This window comes from Carcharodon carcharias, chromosome 2 (assembly GCF_017639515.1).
Source record: "Carcharodon carcharias isolate sCarCar2 chromosome 2, sCarCar2.pri, whole genome shotgun sequence".
NCBI lineage: Eukaryota > Metazoa > Chordata > Chondrichthyes > Lamniformes > Lamnidae > Carcharodon > Carcharodon carcharias.
The window spans coordinates 42,794,880-42,811,456 of record NC_054468.1 but is presented as its reverse complement, the minus strand read 5'-3'; the positions used below and the strand labels follow the sequence as shown (position 1 = coordinate 42,811,456).

Here is a 16,577-nt window from a genome sequence, read left to right as displayed (position 1 = left end):
ATTGCCAAATACAAAATTTGCATAAACCAGCAAAACTGGGCAGCATTTTAAAACATAGGGCAGGATTTTTAGCTCGGTGGGTGGCCACGTGCCCGACCCGACTGAGTGTAAAATGATGCTTGATGATGTCGGGCATGCGTCCTGAAGTCATCGCGTATTCTCGTGATATTTCAGGCGGTGGACTGGCACCGGGGTCGGGAGCACGCCCGCCGACAATTAAAACGCCTATTAAGTAAAATAAAGTAAATTTTTCACTGCCCGTTCAACCTTACAGTTGCCGGGTAGTCAAAAAGGCCAAGCAGCCTTTGCACTCTTGTGGAAACCTCATCTACGGGCAGGGTGAGGTTTCTAAAAGCAAATAAAAATTAAATAAAAACTTCAATTCTTCATAAATAACATGTCCTGCTCATGTGACAGTATCACATGAAGGGCCATGTTTCATAACGTTTATCAAATCTTTAATTTATTTTTTGAAATCAGTTCATCTCCCTGAGGCAGCTCTCTGTCTCAGGGAGATCATGAAGCGCACTCATGTGCACACGCAAAGGTTGCGTTCACCGGGCTTGCACTCCTCCCCTCGCCCGCACAGGCAGTGCTCAGCACTGCTGCTCATGTTAGCTTCCCGACCACCCCCGCCCACCCCCACCGAGCCTGCACACCAAGGGCAAAATTCTGTCCATAATTTGTTTTTAAAATTGGCGCCATTTAAAAGTGATAGCAACTTGATTACTACAAATGAAAATTGGTTCATCACAAGAGAAAGCAATTTTATTAACATATGAACATATGAATTAGGAGCAGGAGCAGAATACTTGGCCCCTGGTGCCTGCTCCACCATTCAGTGAGATCTTGGCTGATTGAATTTTAACCTTAACTTCACATACCTGCCTACCCCTATAGCATCACCAATCCACCATCTGTGAGTAACCAGATTTTAAATGGTTGAAAAGGACTTTTCAAAAATATACAGGATCATTTACTAAAAAACTAGATTATGCCTGTCAATTTTTTTGTACATTCAAAAACTTTAAAATCATGCCTATTGGTGTCATTGCGCCCAAAAGACGTGATGTTTTAGAGCATTCTCGAAGGTCAGCAAACAAGTGCAATTAGCGGAAATGGTGATTAATTCATCTTGAGGTTGTTGCCTGTTTGTGGGCAGGGACTGCTTCTAGCTCGATGTTTTCAAAACAACGCAAAAGATCATGGAAATACCATTTAATTTGCTTTTAAAATTTCGGGTTTTTTTTAGTGCGCTTGTTATGGCGATATTGGACAAATTGCACTAGAGAAAGCAGCACCACCAAGCAGAAACTCTAACACAGCATGTTTAAAGAACATGTAATCATGAATATTTTTCTAGTTTTTAATGTGACTCATACTGAAGCCATAAAAATCTTTTGAAAGAAACGAAAAATTGACTGCAGGGAAATTTGCATGTAGAGCTCCTTAGCAGCGGTGGAGCCAAGATGCATTGGAGTTCAGCTATCTATCAATGAGTCTAAATGATCGAAGAAATTTGAGGGTAGCATCATTATGTGTGTACCAGAGTTTACTTGATGTTTTAAGCTGGGTATTTGCCTTATTGCTGATCAGCAATGATAGTGATGTTTAATATGTGGGACAATGTGGGACAGGATAAGTTGGGATCTATGGAAGATAGAGCATGGGTGTCCAGCAAGGAAAACATTGCAGTAATTGCAATGGGATGTGATAAATGTATGTAAGAGGCAGAGGAGCTTGGGTAGAGACAGAGGTCAACAATGTTGCTAAAATAAGAATGGAGTTATGCGATGACAGTCCTAAGAAGTTGGACAATGGAGGAACAGAACACAGATCAATATTGGAAAATGTTTTTTAAATGATCTGGTCACTGTTCTGGCATATACTTAAATGAAAATAGCCTCAGCAAAAGGCTTTAAATGGCTAAATTTGCATTAGAAGTATGGAAACTGAATGTTTAACCAGTCACCTAATCTAAATGTATGATTATTAGATGAACAGATTAATTTAATTAATCCTTTGTTCAAAATGCAAGACTTGATGGTATTGCAGTTTCAATAACAGCACTGTTGGCTTATCTACACCACATGGACTGCAGAAGTTCAAGAAAGTGACTCGTAGGGCACCACTTTCTCAAGGGCAGTTCGGGATGGATTTTTAATGCTAGCCTTGCCAGTGGCTCACATCCCGTGAAAGAATAAAACAAAACTAATCTCTGAACCTTATAAAATTAAACAAAACTTACATCAATTTCTACATTATTTATGAGCTGAAAAGCAATGTCTTTGCAACCATCCTTAATTGCATCAGCTGGCAAATTGGCATCACTGTACCAATTTCTGTCTGCAACATGGGCATAGGTACCAGCTGGAGAAGCATGTTGAACCCGAGTGGTTGTCACAATGCCAACTGACTTTCCTGTGCAAAAGGACAAATTTAAAGATTAGCAAATATGGATGAAATTTAGTGTAGAGAAAATGTCACAGTAAAGTTCACGTTGAATCAAAACTAGGAGCCATAAGTATAAGATAGGTACCAACAAATCCAAAAGGGATCTAAGCAGAGAGTGGTTAGAATGTGGAAGTTGCTATTCTATGTAATTCTAATTCTATGTAATATTAGCCATTTAGTGGTGAAGAATCATTAGAATTTCATGACATCCTTTACCTTGATGGGCATAAATTTCACAAAAACTTTACAAAAAATTTTCAACATTTGTAATGAGATGGGACAAGATACTTTTCAAAAAAGTACATAAATCTGTTTATCTGAGTCATCAAGGGTCATCTGTTTATCAAGAATGTAAATACGTCAGTCTGTATTTATCAATAAAGAAATGTTGTTCTGGACAAACATATTTGTTAATTTTGTTCAATAGCTGACATGGCAAAACTCTGTGCAGAGCTCTAGGTAGAAACATCCTGTTTTCTTTGACATCCAGTTGATTTACTATATTTGAGAACCTGTCCAAACATCTTGTTGCTTCAATAAAAATTGAGTCTCGCTTCAGAGATATTAAAGCGTTCCTTTTTGCAGACTCAGTTAAGACAAGAGGGGAAGCATAAAGAGAATGAGAAATTGAATGAAAATAAGAGACTAAATGATTGACCAAGCACCAAACATATTTGCCACCAGACAGGTTACTCAACTATAAATCAGAGAAACAAGAAACGCCAAATTTTGGTTATAAGATCATAAGACTAAGAAATAGCTGAAAGGATTTGATGTCCCATATGTTATCAATTGTTATGATTCCTGTGGAGACCAATTACATTTAAAAAGAGATTTGAATTCCCAGTAACTGACTCAAAGCATCACAAGACAAGATTTCATGTTTTAAGAATTTACTGCAACAATCTAAAATCGACATTGACTAAGCATTACTTGGTAGGCAACTAAAGCATTGAACTACAGAAAAGGTAGTAACATGACTGAAAACCCCACACTGTGTTTATACATCACACTGCACTCTCCACAGAATTGTAGTCTTTGTTGGAACCAGTCCAAAGTTGCTCCCAGCATCCAATCAGCTCACTTCACCTAGTTTTGATGAGTCATAATGCCCAGTGTCGTATCCCTCATCTTCTGAGAATCCCCAAACCGACTTCCAGCAGCAATGCCCACTCTAGAATCTATTCTCCCATCCATACCAGGGTGAATTTTCTAGTTTCCTTATGTCAACACAGGTCCAGTCTCTTCAACAAGAGGTCAAGTATCCTGCCTGGTGACTGACAGAAAAGAAATCTTTTCATAGCAGCTGTTGTTTTTCATCTCTCTCCCTCTATGGGATTCTCTTTCCTTGTCCAGGGTCTCCAAGTCAGGAAGTCTGGCAGCAATAAGGCCAGCTGTCTTTTCCTTTGTCTCCAGATGTTAAAGATTAACTTTTGCTTACAAAAGGGCTTCACCTATGCCCCTTACCCCATGGCAACCAAGTTACAGTGAAAGAAAAAAGCTGGGGAGGTGATTATAACCCTTCTCGGTAGAAACTGGGCAAGAAAGCAGTTAAAGTCCACTGGGTGATTAACCCACAATGTCCTGCCTGGATCCCTCCTGTTACCAATTTTTATCAGCACTTCAGGGCCAACCCAATGCCAGCAGGATGAGATGCAGCTGTGTCATTGGAAAAAGGTGAAGAAATGTTCAGAGGATGGGAAATATTAAAGGATTAATGCAGAAAATGTAAAGTACAAGTATATTTGGAGCGATAGGCTTTTGTGAGGCTTTTGAAGGAAAAGGGAAAATTGAAAGAGTTTTAGGAATTTCAAGTGGAAGTTATCATGAATGAAATATTGGCTAATATTTTCTGAAAAAGGCACTCAAATAAAATGGATGGAGAGAAAGGGCAGGTGGTCTTTTTTTAGATGGAGGAGGTATGATGGTAGGTTTAAAAGGAAGTGATGGAAGTGAATGGGGAATGGTGAACAATATTAATGAAGATAGGTACAAGAAGCTGAGTCAGAAGAGGATTGAGGGAACAGGGAGGAAATTAGTTCAATTTGGGTGAGGAGTAAAGTGAGGGAACTGAGAGGGTTGAGTCGAGAAGTAGCAGAGGAAAAGACTAGGAAGTTTGAGTAGCCAATGCTCAATAATGTCCTTAAGTATAATAGCATGAATTATAACTGCCCAAACATGCAGGAAAGGAGTGGGGGAGAAGTTAAAATGGAGCAGCTCAGTTTTCACCGTTTTAAATCTGCTAGTTTTCGTGGTGGATGAAGCTATCATTGAGCTCCAGTGGGAGCCTCATTAATACCTCACTGCACAACTTATAGGAGTCACCAGGAGAAAAAAGAGTGGCTAGTCATCAACAATTTGTTAGAGATCCTCCTTAGTGTGCAGGAGGAGGACATGAGGCCAGGCAAGTAGTAACAGTTTCTTCAGGGGAGGGTCAGGTGGACTCTTTACTTCCCTTGCAGGTATAGAACTTCCATTCTCCCTGGACCTCCTCCACCAAGACTTCCTGTGCCACATCCAAAAACTTGTGTGCCCTCTCATTTGGTTCCTGAGCCATCCTGAAACATGGTTCCGTGTGTCAGCCAGCACACTCCACTCCTTCAGTGGAAGTGGTTGTAAGGAGCTCACATATACGGCCCCAGAAAAACTATGTCTAATCAGTGCTGGAGTGCTAAACCTGTAGGTGTATCTGCTTCTGCAGATCACTGGCAAGTTCAAATTATGGTAATTAGCAACTAAGACTAAAATTGCATGTTAAAACCAGACTTTCAAACTAGCATGTCTTATTAGCACCACACACATTTAGCATTATTTTCACCAAAATAATTCCCAACACAAGTTTTCTTCCTTGAAGGTAGATCACCTGTTAGTGCTAAGTGTACATATAAATTGTGTTATAGCGAAATTCATTGTAAATATAGTCAGCATTGGACTGACTTCAGGCATTGTGGGACTTCAAACAATTTTCAGTTATGACTGGGCAATAGAGAGCATTTTGGGGAAGAGTGTTCTGGTTACTATGTGTGGCAATAGTTTTTGAACACACTTAAACTGTTACACATGGGCCACCAGGGCAATTCTTCCCTCACTGCATTGAAAGTACAGCAGTTTGAAAAATCATGATGGTCGCCTTTACGGTTTCAACTATTTTTTGGATTTTCCCCTCAAAGTTTTATTTGCTGAGGATAAAATGATTATTGAAGGTAAATTTGAACACATAAAATATGCCACACCTGCATCTTTTGCCCTCTTAAGTACTGACATGACCTCATTGCCAAAAGTTGTACGACATTGTCCTCGTCTGGCAGCTGCACTCAGTCCAATGGTTCCATAGTTTGCTTTCACTCCACAAAGGTAAGCAGTGGCTGTCCCTGCACTATCAGAAGCTTGATGATCAACATTGTATGTCTAAAACAAAAAAAAAGACATTTTCAGAGCGCTAGTGAACTGGTATTTATGTGCAACAAATTATATACTCAAGACTTCTATGGATTTCCACCTGTTCCCAATGTCATCTTACAACATCCAGTCATGTATAGCTTGGAAGGAGAAGGCCACTGATCCTATTTGTGGATCTCTGTAAGAGGATTTGATCTGTGTGTGAAAAAAAAAATGCCTCCTTCTCATAGTAATAAGGAGAATATGAAAAGAAATCTCAGACTTTGAGAGTGTTCCCCAAGAATCTGACATCTACTCAGTTCATAAATTAACTTTGAGCTTACTGGGATTAATTGCTGATTTTATAGCCTGTTGCCATCTTGTATATTGGGGCAAATGCAGGCATTGCAGGGTCCCCCAAAGCACTACAGAACCAGAATGTCATGAAAAATGGAGGAATTTAATAATAATCACATACATTCAGTTCTCTTGGAGTCAATGTAACTATGGGGAGAATTTTCTCCCCGTCAGATGAGCTGGTCGGGAGTGGGCACAGAGCCAATCGCTGCCCGCCCAGTGTGACGCGCACATCGAAGCACTCAGCGCTACCTGTGTAGGCGGGAGGAGGAGGGCATGTTGGGGCCTGTGTGCGAAAGAGCACAGAAATCTCCCTGAGGCACAGAGCTGCCTCAGGCAGATTAATTTCATTATGGAATGATTGAAAAAAAGAATTAAGAAAAATTATTCAGACATGTCCCCTCATGTAACAGTGTCACATGAGCTGGAGCATGCTTATGAATTTTGATACAAAAATTTATTTCATTAATAAATCCTTCATGAAACCTCATCCCGCCGGTAGATGAGGTTTCATGAAAAATGCGAAGGCTGCCTGGGCTCTTTGCCTGCCCGTCAACCTTAAGGTTGGATGGGCAGCCTTGATAAGTACTTTAATTAGTTAATTAATGGCCTTAATTGGCCTTTGACAATTCAGTAGGCGTGCAGCCGACTCAGGTGCATGCCCACCGATCTGAAGATCGGAATGATGCATGGTGACATCAGGATGCACACCTGACATCACCACGTGTCATTTAGCACGTCAGCGTGCGGAGACCGCCCCCACATGCCAAATAGAAGATTCTGCCCAATGTATCAATTCTGATGTAATTGAGCTCTAATGTAGGTAAGGATGATCATTTTCCTCCCGCTTCCTGGAGTAGCATCTTAGTAGATTAAAATAATACTGAACAAATAACTTTAAACTTAATTTAGGCTTCAGGAAATGCTAATATTCTGATACCACATAAATAATTCAAATTATATTCTTATTATGTTATTGATTCCCACCATGAGTGTTTAAGTCACAATCAGCTATAGAGTCGAGTAGAAGATCCAAGACATGGTACTGTAATTTGTCACTGTGGGATAAGAAAGAACCTGAAAAAGAAAATTAACAGCTGAATTGTATGGCCTGTTTCAAAACGCAAGGTCAAATAACTTTATCCCCTTAGTTTACAATTACATTTAAATCTTCAGCGCCATTGTTTTGTGTTGATATTGGCCTAGAATTTGCAGTCAGTGGTGTTCAAACAGAGCTTGCCGTTCATTGGGCAGAATATTACACTCGGCATGTGGGCGCGTGCCCGACACGCCCAAACGTAAAATGACGAGTGTTGACGTTGGGCGTGTGTCCCGATGTCATCGCACAGTCTCGTGATATTTTGTTTGGCGGGCGGGCACCGGAGTTGGCTGTGTGTCTGCCGATAATTAAAAGGCCTATCAAAGCCATTAACAATCTAATTAAATTCAAATTTCGAAAAGGCCGAGTGGCCTTTACATTTTTTAGGAACCCTCATCCACGAGCGGGATGAGGTTTCCTAAAGCAAATAAACATTAAATAAAAACTTTATTTTTGAATTAAAAACATGTCCCAGTTCATGCGACAAAGTCACAAATTTCTGGTGCTGGCAGGTGTGGCAGTTTACCGGCACGGTTCCACCTCAGGGGCAGAATCTTCCGGTTGGTGTGCGATGGGTGGGTAGGGGGCCAACAGGCCAATGTGTAGAATGATGCGCGATGACGTTGGGCTTGCGACCTGACATCATCGTGCGCCATCGCGATATTTCGTGCGGCAGGCACACACTGGAGTCGGCTGCGTGTCTGCCGGAATGTTAAGGGCCTATTAAGGCCATTGAGAAATGAATTAAAGTACTTTACAACACTGCCCGTCCAACCTTAACGTTGGCAGGCAGGCGAAAAGCCTAAGCGGCCTTCGCATTTTTCAGGAAGCCTCACCTACCAGCGGGATGACGTTTCCTGAAGCTTTTGTAAAATAAATAAATAAGTTTTCCCACCTTCACAAACCAGTCCCAACTCATGTGACACTGTCAAATGAAGGGACATGTTTAAATCAATTTTTACATCATTTATTAAAATGTTTTATTCTCTATTCAACCTCCCTGAGGCAGCTCTGTGCCTCAGGGAGATTGCTGCACTCTTTTGGTCAGCCCTGGCTTGTTTGGGTGAGTGTACGGCAGCTGCGGGGTGACGAAGAACTGGAGTCCTGCAATGTCCCACTCTGGCTGGGTTGGCAGGGATGCGATGGGAATTCAGGTGCAGGCTGAATTAATCAATGCTCCTCTCTCCTTTTCAGAAGAAGCCTGCTCACAAGGCTGCGGAACAATTGTGGACTGGCAGAGGGCAGGCCCAGTTGGCTATCCTAACGGCTTTCAAACAGCAGGCCATGGATCTTGAGAGGCCTCATGCCCCCCAGGTCCAATGGTGGCGGTGAGGCTGGGGTTCCATAGGGAGGCATGTTTGGCGAACACTCAGGTCACTATGTGTGTCACAGAAGCCATGGCACTGCTGAATGCTCAGTGATTGAAGTTAGCAACATGGGTTTACCATTGATTGTGAAAGGATGAACGCATAATGATCCGGGTGAGCAGCATGCAAATTGATATTGTCTGCACTGTAACGAATCAAATGTCCTTTTTCTTCCTTTCAGTGTCACCGGAGCAGAGATGGAAGGAGGAGGCAGAGGCCCTGCCTCTCACCCCTGAAGCCCCTGAGCAAATCCACTCACCTGCGTCACACCATCTCTGCCAGGCAGGCACCAGAGCAGATACTAGCGCCTCGGAGGGGATTAGATATTTGGCTAGTATCCCAGGGCACAGCAATGAGGGCACTTCAAACTCGCTTGAAGGACTGCTGGGGACCAGGTACATGCTCGGTCGATGGTTGATGATGTGCCTCTGGAGTCGTCTATGAGGCAGTGAATGCTGGAAGTGCAGCAGAGTGTGCGGGATGATCTGGCAGAGATACATGTGGCCAAGCGTGGCATGGTGCCCGTGCTGGAGGAGTCTACGTGGAGCATCACCGATGCAGTGAGCCTCATGGCTGAGCACCATGCTTCTTTCATGGACGGAGGGGTGACTCTCATGGAGAGGCTCCTCCAGGAGAACAACCAAGGTCTCCTGGGGTTGCACTCGGACCTGCAAGCCTCACAGTGGTATTGGCCTCAGCCGGTCAGTGCCAGTGTGGGAGATGGTTTGGGCACCAAGTATCCCAGTTTGGTGCCCATCCATCTATGCTGAGCAGGGAGGTCCGAAATGACCTCACATCAACACAGCAGCTGCCTGTCATCTCTGCGGGCTCCTCTCAGGGCACTCTGGATGAGGGCAGCAGCTCCTCTGCTCCTCTGCCAGTGACCGTGGCATCCGATGAGGCTGCAGCGACTGGGGAGAAGCCAGCTGTGGATCTGGCCGTTCCCTCCCAGGCGGGGCCATCAAAGGCTCCACAGGGCAGAGAATAGCCTCCAAGGTCATCGATGCCAACAGGACAGCACAGTGAGCAGGCTTTCTCAGATGCCAGTGCCAGCACCTAGACGTAGCACCCGTAAGCGTAAATTTAAGGCACCTTAGGCACATCACGGGTTTCTCATTGGTGCTTTTATGTTGGCCCATAGTACTTTGTGGAAGACTTGGTGTGATGTCCAACACCGCTTTTGTTTTGCATTATGAAGTTACATTTGTTCACTCAATAAATTTTGACATGTTGCCATGCGTCAGGGTGATTCCTCACATCTGGATGGGAAGCCATGATGTTATGAGTGACTTGTTTGACATTGAGCTCTATTGACCAGGGTTGGCCTTAGTTAATGTCAGTATCCAGGCAGATTTAGCACTCAGGTATCGAGTGTAGAGTCTGCAGCCCTGGCGTGTGTTGAAGGTCCATCTATGGTGGGTTAGCTGAAGGTTCTTTGGATTAAAGTCTCCCGGATGACCCTGCCTCCCTGGTGTATGCCTGGGTCAGCGCCTACCCCTCAGCATTCTCCTGTGCATGCTCATCCTTGGTTTCGCTGCTGGACTCATCGTGTGCATCCGGAGCAACTGCATCTAAGTCTTCCTCGTCCACTACATCGCTGCTTTCCAGTGCCAGATTGTGGAGAGTGCAGCATGCAACCACAATCAGCGACACATGATCTGGTGGGTATTGGAGTTCACACCCTGAGTGGTCCAGGCATCACAAGTGCATCTTAAGAAGACCGGTGGTTCTCTTCATCACAGCCCTTGTGGAGGTAGGGCTCCTATTGTACCGCTGCTCAGCCTCTGTTCTTGGATGGAGGAGAGGCATCATGAGCCACCTTTTGAGGAGATAGCCCTTGTCACCCAGCAGCCATCCATCCAGCTGTGCTGGAGCACTGAAGAGCCTCAGCACATGGGAGTGTCTGAGTATGGAGGCATCATGGGAGCTGCCTGGGTACCTTGCACAGACTTGCAGAACCGGCATCCTGTGATCACACACTATCTGCACGTTCAAGGAGTAGAAACCCTTCCTGTTGACAAAGGCACAGGGCTCACCTGCTGGCGCCTTGATGGCCACATGTGTACAGTCTATTGCATCCCCGCTGGCTTGCTCTATCTGGCTGGCCTGGTCCCAGTGGTAGTGGCTGAAAGTCAATGCACGCCTGAACAGAGTGTCTGTCACCTGCTTGACACAAGGGTGGACAGCTGACTGGGAGACTCCACAGGGATCACCCACCGACCCCTGGAAAGAGCTGGAGGCTTAGAAGCTGAGGGCAACCATGATCTTTAGAGCCATTGGCATGGGGTGTCCACCCATACAGTTTGTGGAGATCTCAGGGCCTATTATCTGACAGATGGAAGTGACTGTCTCCCTTGAGAGATGGAGCCTCCTTTGGCACTGGACCTCAGACATAATGAGGTAGCTGCTTTGCAGCCTGTAAACCCTGGCAGCAGGATATTGGCATCTTCTGTGGCCCCTTTGGCCTTGCACTTTCTGTTGGCCCTATGCCCCTTGTGCCTGCGCTTTTCCTCCCAAAGGTGGATCCCCTGGAGGCTGAATGTGGACACCTGGCCTCCTTCCTTCCTCCTTAGAGGAGGTGCCTCCAGTGGAGAGCACAACTCCCATTCCCAGGCTAAGGGAAGACTTCCTGATAGCTGCAGGCCCAGAAATGTTCTTCACGGTAAAGTCCTGACCAAGGCTTTTACTCCTGTCCTAGCAGCTGGTGTGAGTTTTGAAGCTTGTGCTCACACAGGCAAGTGTGAGTAACTTTCACGCTTAAATACCTGAAACACCATATTCACAACCCCACTCACCCCTCTTATCCCGCCTGTGGATGAGGTTTATACAAATGTCTCCTACCCACCTGCCCATTGCACCCGTGCGACATCCTGAAGATCACACGGGCTGTGAAAAATCAAAATTAATTCCTGCCTCAAGGACCTTAATTGGTCTGTTAATTGATGGTAGGTGCGCATCCGAACTTATAGCGCACCCGCCTTCCCAAATATCATGGTGCTTGGTGACGTCGGGATGCTCATCCAATTACGCATGGGTGTGCGGGGCCCACCCCCACACACCAACGGGAAAATTCTGCCCTTAATCTTAAATGTCAAAGGACTGAACTTTGAGAAAGGTTTCAAACTCTACAGTCTGGAAAGAAAATAACTACAAAAGGATCTGATCTCATTTAACTATTAAATGTTATCTGTAAAGTAAGGCAAAATGTTACTTCAAATTAAACCAGAAAAATGGGACCAGAGAACATAAATTCATAAAAAGTAAATGTAGCAAAATGAGGAGAAAGATTAGACTGATACATGTTGGGAATAATTGGCTTGACAGTGTAGTGAAACATAAAATCCCTAAAGGCAGAGAGCTACAGGGACCAATTTTGAAAGACTAAATAATCTTTTCTCCTTTTTGACATTTCTTCATATTTTTACTGCGCCAAGCTGCTCAACATTTAGGACAATTAAGAAGTTAAATCCAAAAAATTTCCTTTTTTCAGATCTGAACTTAGTTAGATCACATGCTGCAAAGTAAAATTATTACCATCGGTGTTCCACTAGGGATCACAACTGTTGCTTTCACCTTAGCAAAATAATCACAGGTGGCAACTGAAATAAGAAAAAAGATACAAAACTATCTACAATGTAACAGTAAAACTGAAATCAGAGATATGTACTCCTCTCCACTTCAGAGCATTTAAATCTTGTATCTAAGCTGCAGGCAGTGCACTGAAATGCATAATAAATATCTACCTTCTTGTTCATTGTCAACAAATGCAACAACATTAATAATCCTTACCTTAGTATCAGAGTCAGCTGCTTAAAATTATTGGCTGTGAGTACATGATGAAAATGTTTAATCATTGGATGATTAGATGCATATATTTGTTCAAAACATTTTTTCTGTCATTGAGAACATGAGAAATTATGACTTCATAGAATTTTAGAATATTATAGTTTTGTGGCTGACCTTGGAGAGACCAAGATGTGGGAAGGACTCCATTGCTAGAATGGTTTCTTCTCCAGGGTTTCCTTGGAGTTGTCCTTTCAGAATTCGGGTAGCTGTCACTGTGGATACTCCCATTCCTAAAGCACATTATTGATCTGGTTAAATGTTAATTTATTAATTCATCACAGAAAATTGTTCAATGGGTGTTTTGATTATAAAACAGGAAGATGATGAGCTCGCTTAAAAAGAAATAAAAACAGAAAATGCTGGAAAAACTCAGCAGGTCTGGCAGCAGCAGAGGGGGGAGAAACAGAGTTATCAGGTGGGATTTTCTGCGCCCGCCCGCCACCGCAATCTTCCAGTCCCACCACAAGTCAATGGACTTCTGGCTGGGGCGCCGCCTCACCCATGGTGGGTCCCCCCGTGACGTAGCCGGAAAATCCCGGCCAACGTTTCCATTATAAAAGTCCTCAATGAGATCTTTGACCAAGGCAATTTTACACTTAACCACATCAATGATTAATCACCTTTAAGAGATGTGGTTCTCAAAACAAGCTCTTCCCCTTTGAATGATATTCTTTGCCCATATACCACAGCATAAAGTGCTGTCACTGAGGCTGTCACAAGAGATAATCTTTTTCCTGAATAAAGTTACAACTCAAATGGTTTCTATTCACTGGACTGATTTTTGTGTCCAGAAGAATCATATTGGACTCAAAATGTTAACTTCGTTTCTCTCTCCACAGATGCTGCCAGACCTGTTGAGCTTTTCCAGCATTTTCTGTTTTTATTTCAGATCCCCAGCATCTGCAGTATTTTGCTTTTATTTCATGATTCCTCTAGTGCCAGTCTATGGCACCATCCTCATAGGCCAGCATACCAAGTTTCAAACCAAAGATGGGCATTACTATCCTCTGCATGTGCCAGCCCCATAATTAGAATCATTTAATGATAGAGCACAGAAGGAAGCCTTTCAGCCCATTGTGCCTGTGCCAGCTTTATGGTTCATTCCAGGTGATGGTATCATTTTGCATCAGTTTTTTTGTTGATTCAAACCATGAGAAGGCAGTTCCTCACAGTTATGGCCAGATAAGTATGTGGTGGTCCACAGAAATGCTTGGTGGCATCCTGGAAGGGGCAGACAATTGCTAATGATAAACCAGGTAAGCCTTTTCTCATGCAATACCAGGTAAAACTTAACAGCTAGGCATTAATGCATGTAAATGATGCCATCAAGGGTTTGCTGTTACAGCTTCTTCTCAAAAGAGGAGCCCCCTCATGTACTATGTTTGTCTGCCAAGGTGAAATCATTTCACTTATTTGCATTTATGTGTGTTTAAGTACTGTCAGATTGTTGCACAGCATGACCACATGAGCATCGCTCTCTGCATCCTCCTCTTCTTCCAAACTCGTCAGTTACTGTCAATAATGATGCAGGGACAAAATCATAATTCATAGTCTTCATAAAATAATTAAGAACATCATGAGAACCTAGGTGGCAGATCAGATATAAAATAACTTATGCCTAAATGGTCAGTGCTTAGCATCTCTGGGTGTGGTTTCCAGGACATTGGTTGCACTTGACGCCTGTGTGCCTATGTGATGATCTCTGACCCAGAAACAGTACAATAAGGAATATTTGTACTTTTGTTAAAATGCCAGGGAATCTGTGATTGTTTTTAAGAATATTTGAGATAGATTTCTAAGAGTTTGCATCAGTTGTAAAGGGATCAATTGTAATTTTCTTTGATAATAAGAAATACTGCTCCATGTGATCTGCCGACCCTAGACCTGGAAGTAGTACCAACAGAAAGGAAGTTAAAATATAAAATAACCATATAACCAGACACAAGAGAGAGCTGCAGGCACAATAGAGAGCTACAAGCAAAGGAGCTGGAAGGTGAAGGCAATCAGCACACAGATGCAGACATAAAGAAAAAGGAGTCAAAAAGAGGAACACAGAGAGAGGAGAAGAAACAAATCACCCTCAGGAAGTGGTCAGGTTTTCTGTTTGACAGTAAAAAGAAAAATAAAATTCCAGAAACTCTTAGAGAAGTGGTGTATGAGGGAGCTAAAAGGGACTGAAGCCTAAAAAGCAGAGTGAATAGCTCAGGTGTGTGAAAGAACTGGGTGCTTTCCCAGAATTGGCCAAACCATGAACCAGGGTGTTTTTGGTTGGTAGGTTGAAGAGGAACTCTTGGAAGCTACACTGTCAGGGTTGTTGTGACCCAAGAGAGATGAGGGTTTGTACAAGTATGCTATGCTGATGATAATCATAGCTGTGAAGCTCAAAGGTGATAGTTGATGTCAGATAGAATTCCTGACCTATCTTTGGTGAATAAAGAACAGCAAATTGTGGAACTGTGTAACAATGTGCTGCCACATTTGTGCGGGGAGCGTTGCAGATGCTTGTGGTTGTGCAAAATGTATCTTTGTTGTATTGACTATTTAAATTGAAACTTACCCTTTTATTTGCAGTATCACTTGCCTGTTAATTCATGTTTAATTTGCATTGGTTCTCATTCATGTTAAAGTAAAAGTTACAAAAAGTGAAATCTTGTTGGTGATTTCTTCATGTGGGGGTTGTTTAGTAAATTTAGTTATTTTGGTTTACAGTTTCCCCACTGGGATCATAACAGTCTGTATATCATAAAATTTTGTTCAGGGCAACCAGGCTACTATTTGCATATTTTAAAGTAGCTCCTGTCTGCTTTGGAAGGGAGCATTTTGACCTATGCTCAAACCTGACTGGCAACATGAGCCAATGAGCTCCTTCAATTTTTACCAGCAACAACAAAAGGAAGGTAAAAATTCATGGGGGTTCTCTCACTCATCTGCCACAATGTCAGCTGGAAAGGTGAGAAAAACCCTCGGTACATGCTTGTCATCTATAAGGGGTTCATGTGGTTCACTGAGAAATTCATGTATTTTTTTAAAGAAGCTATTGGTCTCTAAGGGGATTGTATCAACTGATTAATATTATTATTATCTATGATATATTTAAAATCTTATGACTGCTTCCATTTCCTGTCAACTCTTTCTATTATAATTTTCTGGAAATAGAAACTTACCACTCCTTTATTTCATTCCTCCTATCAATAGAGTTATCATTTTCATTACCCCTTTGTGGTCTTTCCTCATCTTTATGAACAGTTTCCTGATAAAATCATTCTGGTATTGTTCAATTATATTTTGTAAACTGAAATCTGGCAACATGGAAGATTTATTAATTGTCAACTTGCCCACCATTAGAATATGAATCTTTTTATCACCAAGATTGTGCAGTATATGCTGGCTTAATAATAAGTGTAAATATTAGAAAACGTAGTGTCCCACCAGCCTGAAGGATCAGCAGAGGTGCAATGCTATCCTGGAGCAAATATAAAATAAGAAAAAAGATCCTTTAATGAGAGTAGGGAGGAAATACTCACCATCGCCAAGAAACAATATAACATTTTTCGCTCTATGTTTCAATGGTTGGATTTCCAAAGCAATCTTCAGTGTTTGTTTAGCTTTCACATTCCAAAATGATGGGTCCTCTTCATCCGCTACAATGTTATAAAATATTTGTTTTGAAGTTTCAGTTTTGTCTTGTATCACAATTAAACTATGCGTACAAATAAATCTACAAATCAGGAGCAAATTAGCCCCTCCATGTGCTCCACCATTTTTTTTTCATTCTTTAATGGGATGTGGGCATCGCTGGCAAGGCCATCTCTTGAACTGAGTGGCTTGCTAAGTCATTTCATTGGACAGTTAAGAATCAATCACATTGCAGTGGGTCTGGAGTCACAGGTACGGAGGCAGAGTCCCTTCCCTAAAGGACATTAATGAACCAGATGAGTCTTTACTACAATTGATGATAGTTTCATGGTCACCATTATGAGACTAGCTTTCAGTTTCAGATTTATTACTTGAATTTAAATTCCACCAGCTGCCAGGGTGGGATTTGAGCCACTGCCGTCAGGGTATCAGCCTGGGTC

General features: G+C 42.6%; 1 protein-coding gene across 1 annotated transcript in view; it reads right to left on the bottom strand.

The window, feature by feature from the left end:
- The window catches only part of LOC121287275 (intestinal-type alkaline phosphatase-like), a 43,125-nt gene extending 26,999 nt beyond the window's left edge, over positions 1-16,126 (bottom strand). The window contains exons 1-4 of the mRNA XM_041204996.1: positions 16,026-16,126; positions 12,616-12,731; positions 5,688-5,862; positions 2,249-2,421 (exon numbers count right to left, since the gene is read on the bottom strand). Of these exons, the coding sequence (XP_041060930.1) occupies positions 2,249-2,421; positions 5,688-5,862; positions 12,616-12,729 (462 nt within the window). The 5' untranslated portion in view covers positions 12,730-12,731; positions 16,026-16,126. The remainder of the gene's footprint in view (positions 1-2,248; positions 2,422-5,687; positions 5,863-12,615; positions 12,732-16,025) is intronic.
- Between the last annotated feature and the right edge of the window lie 451 nt (positions 16,127-16,577).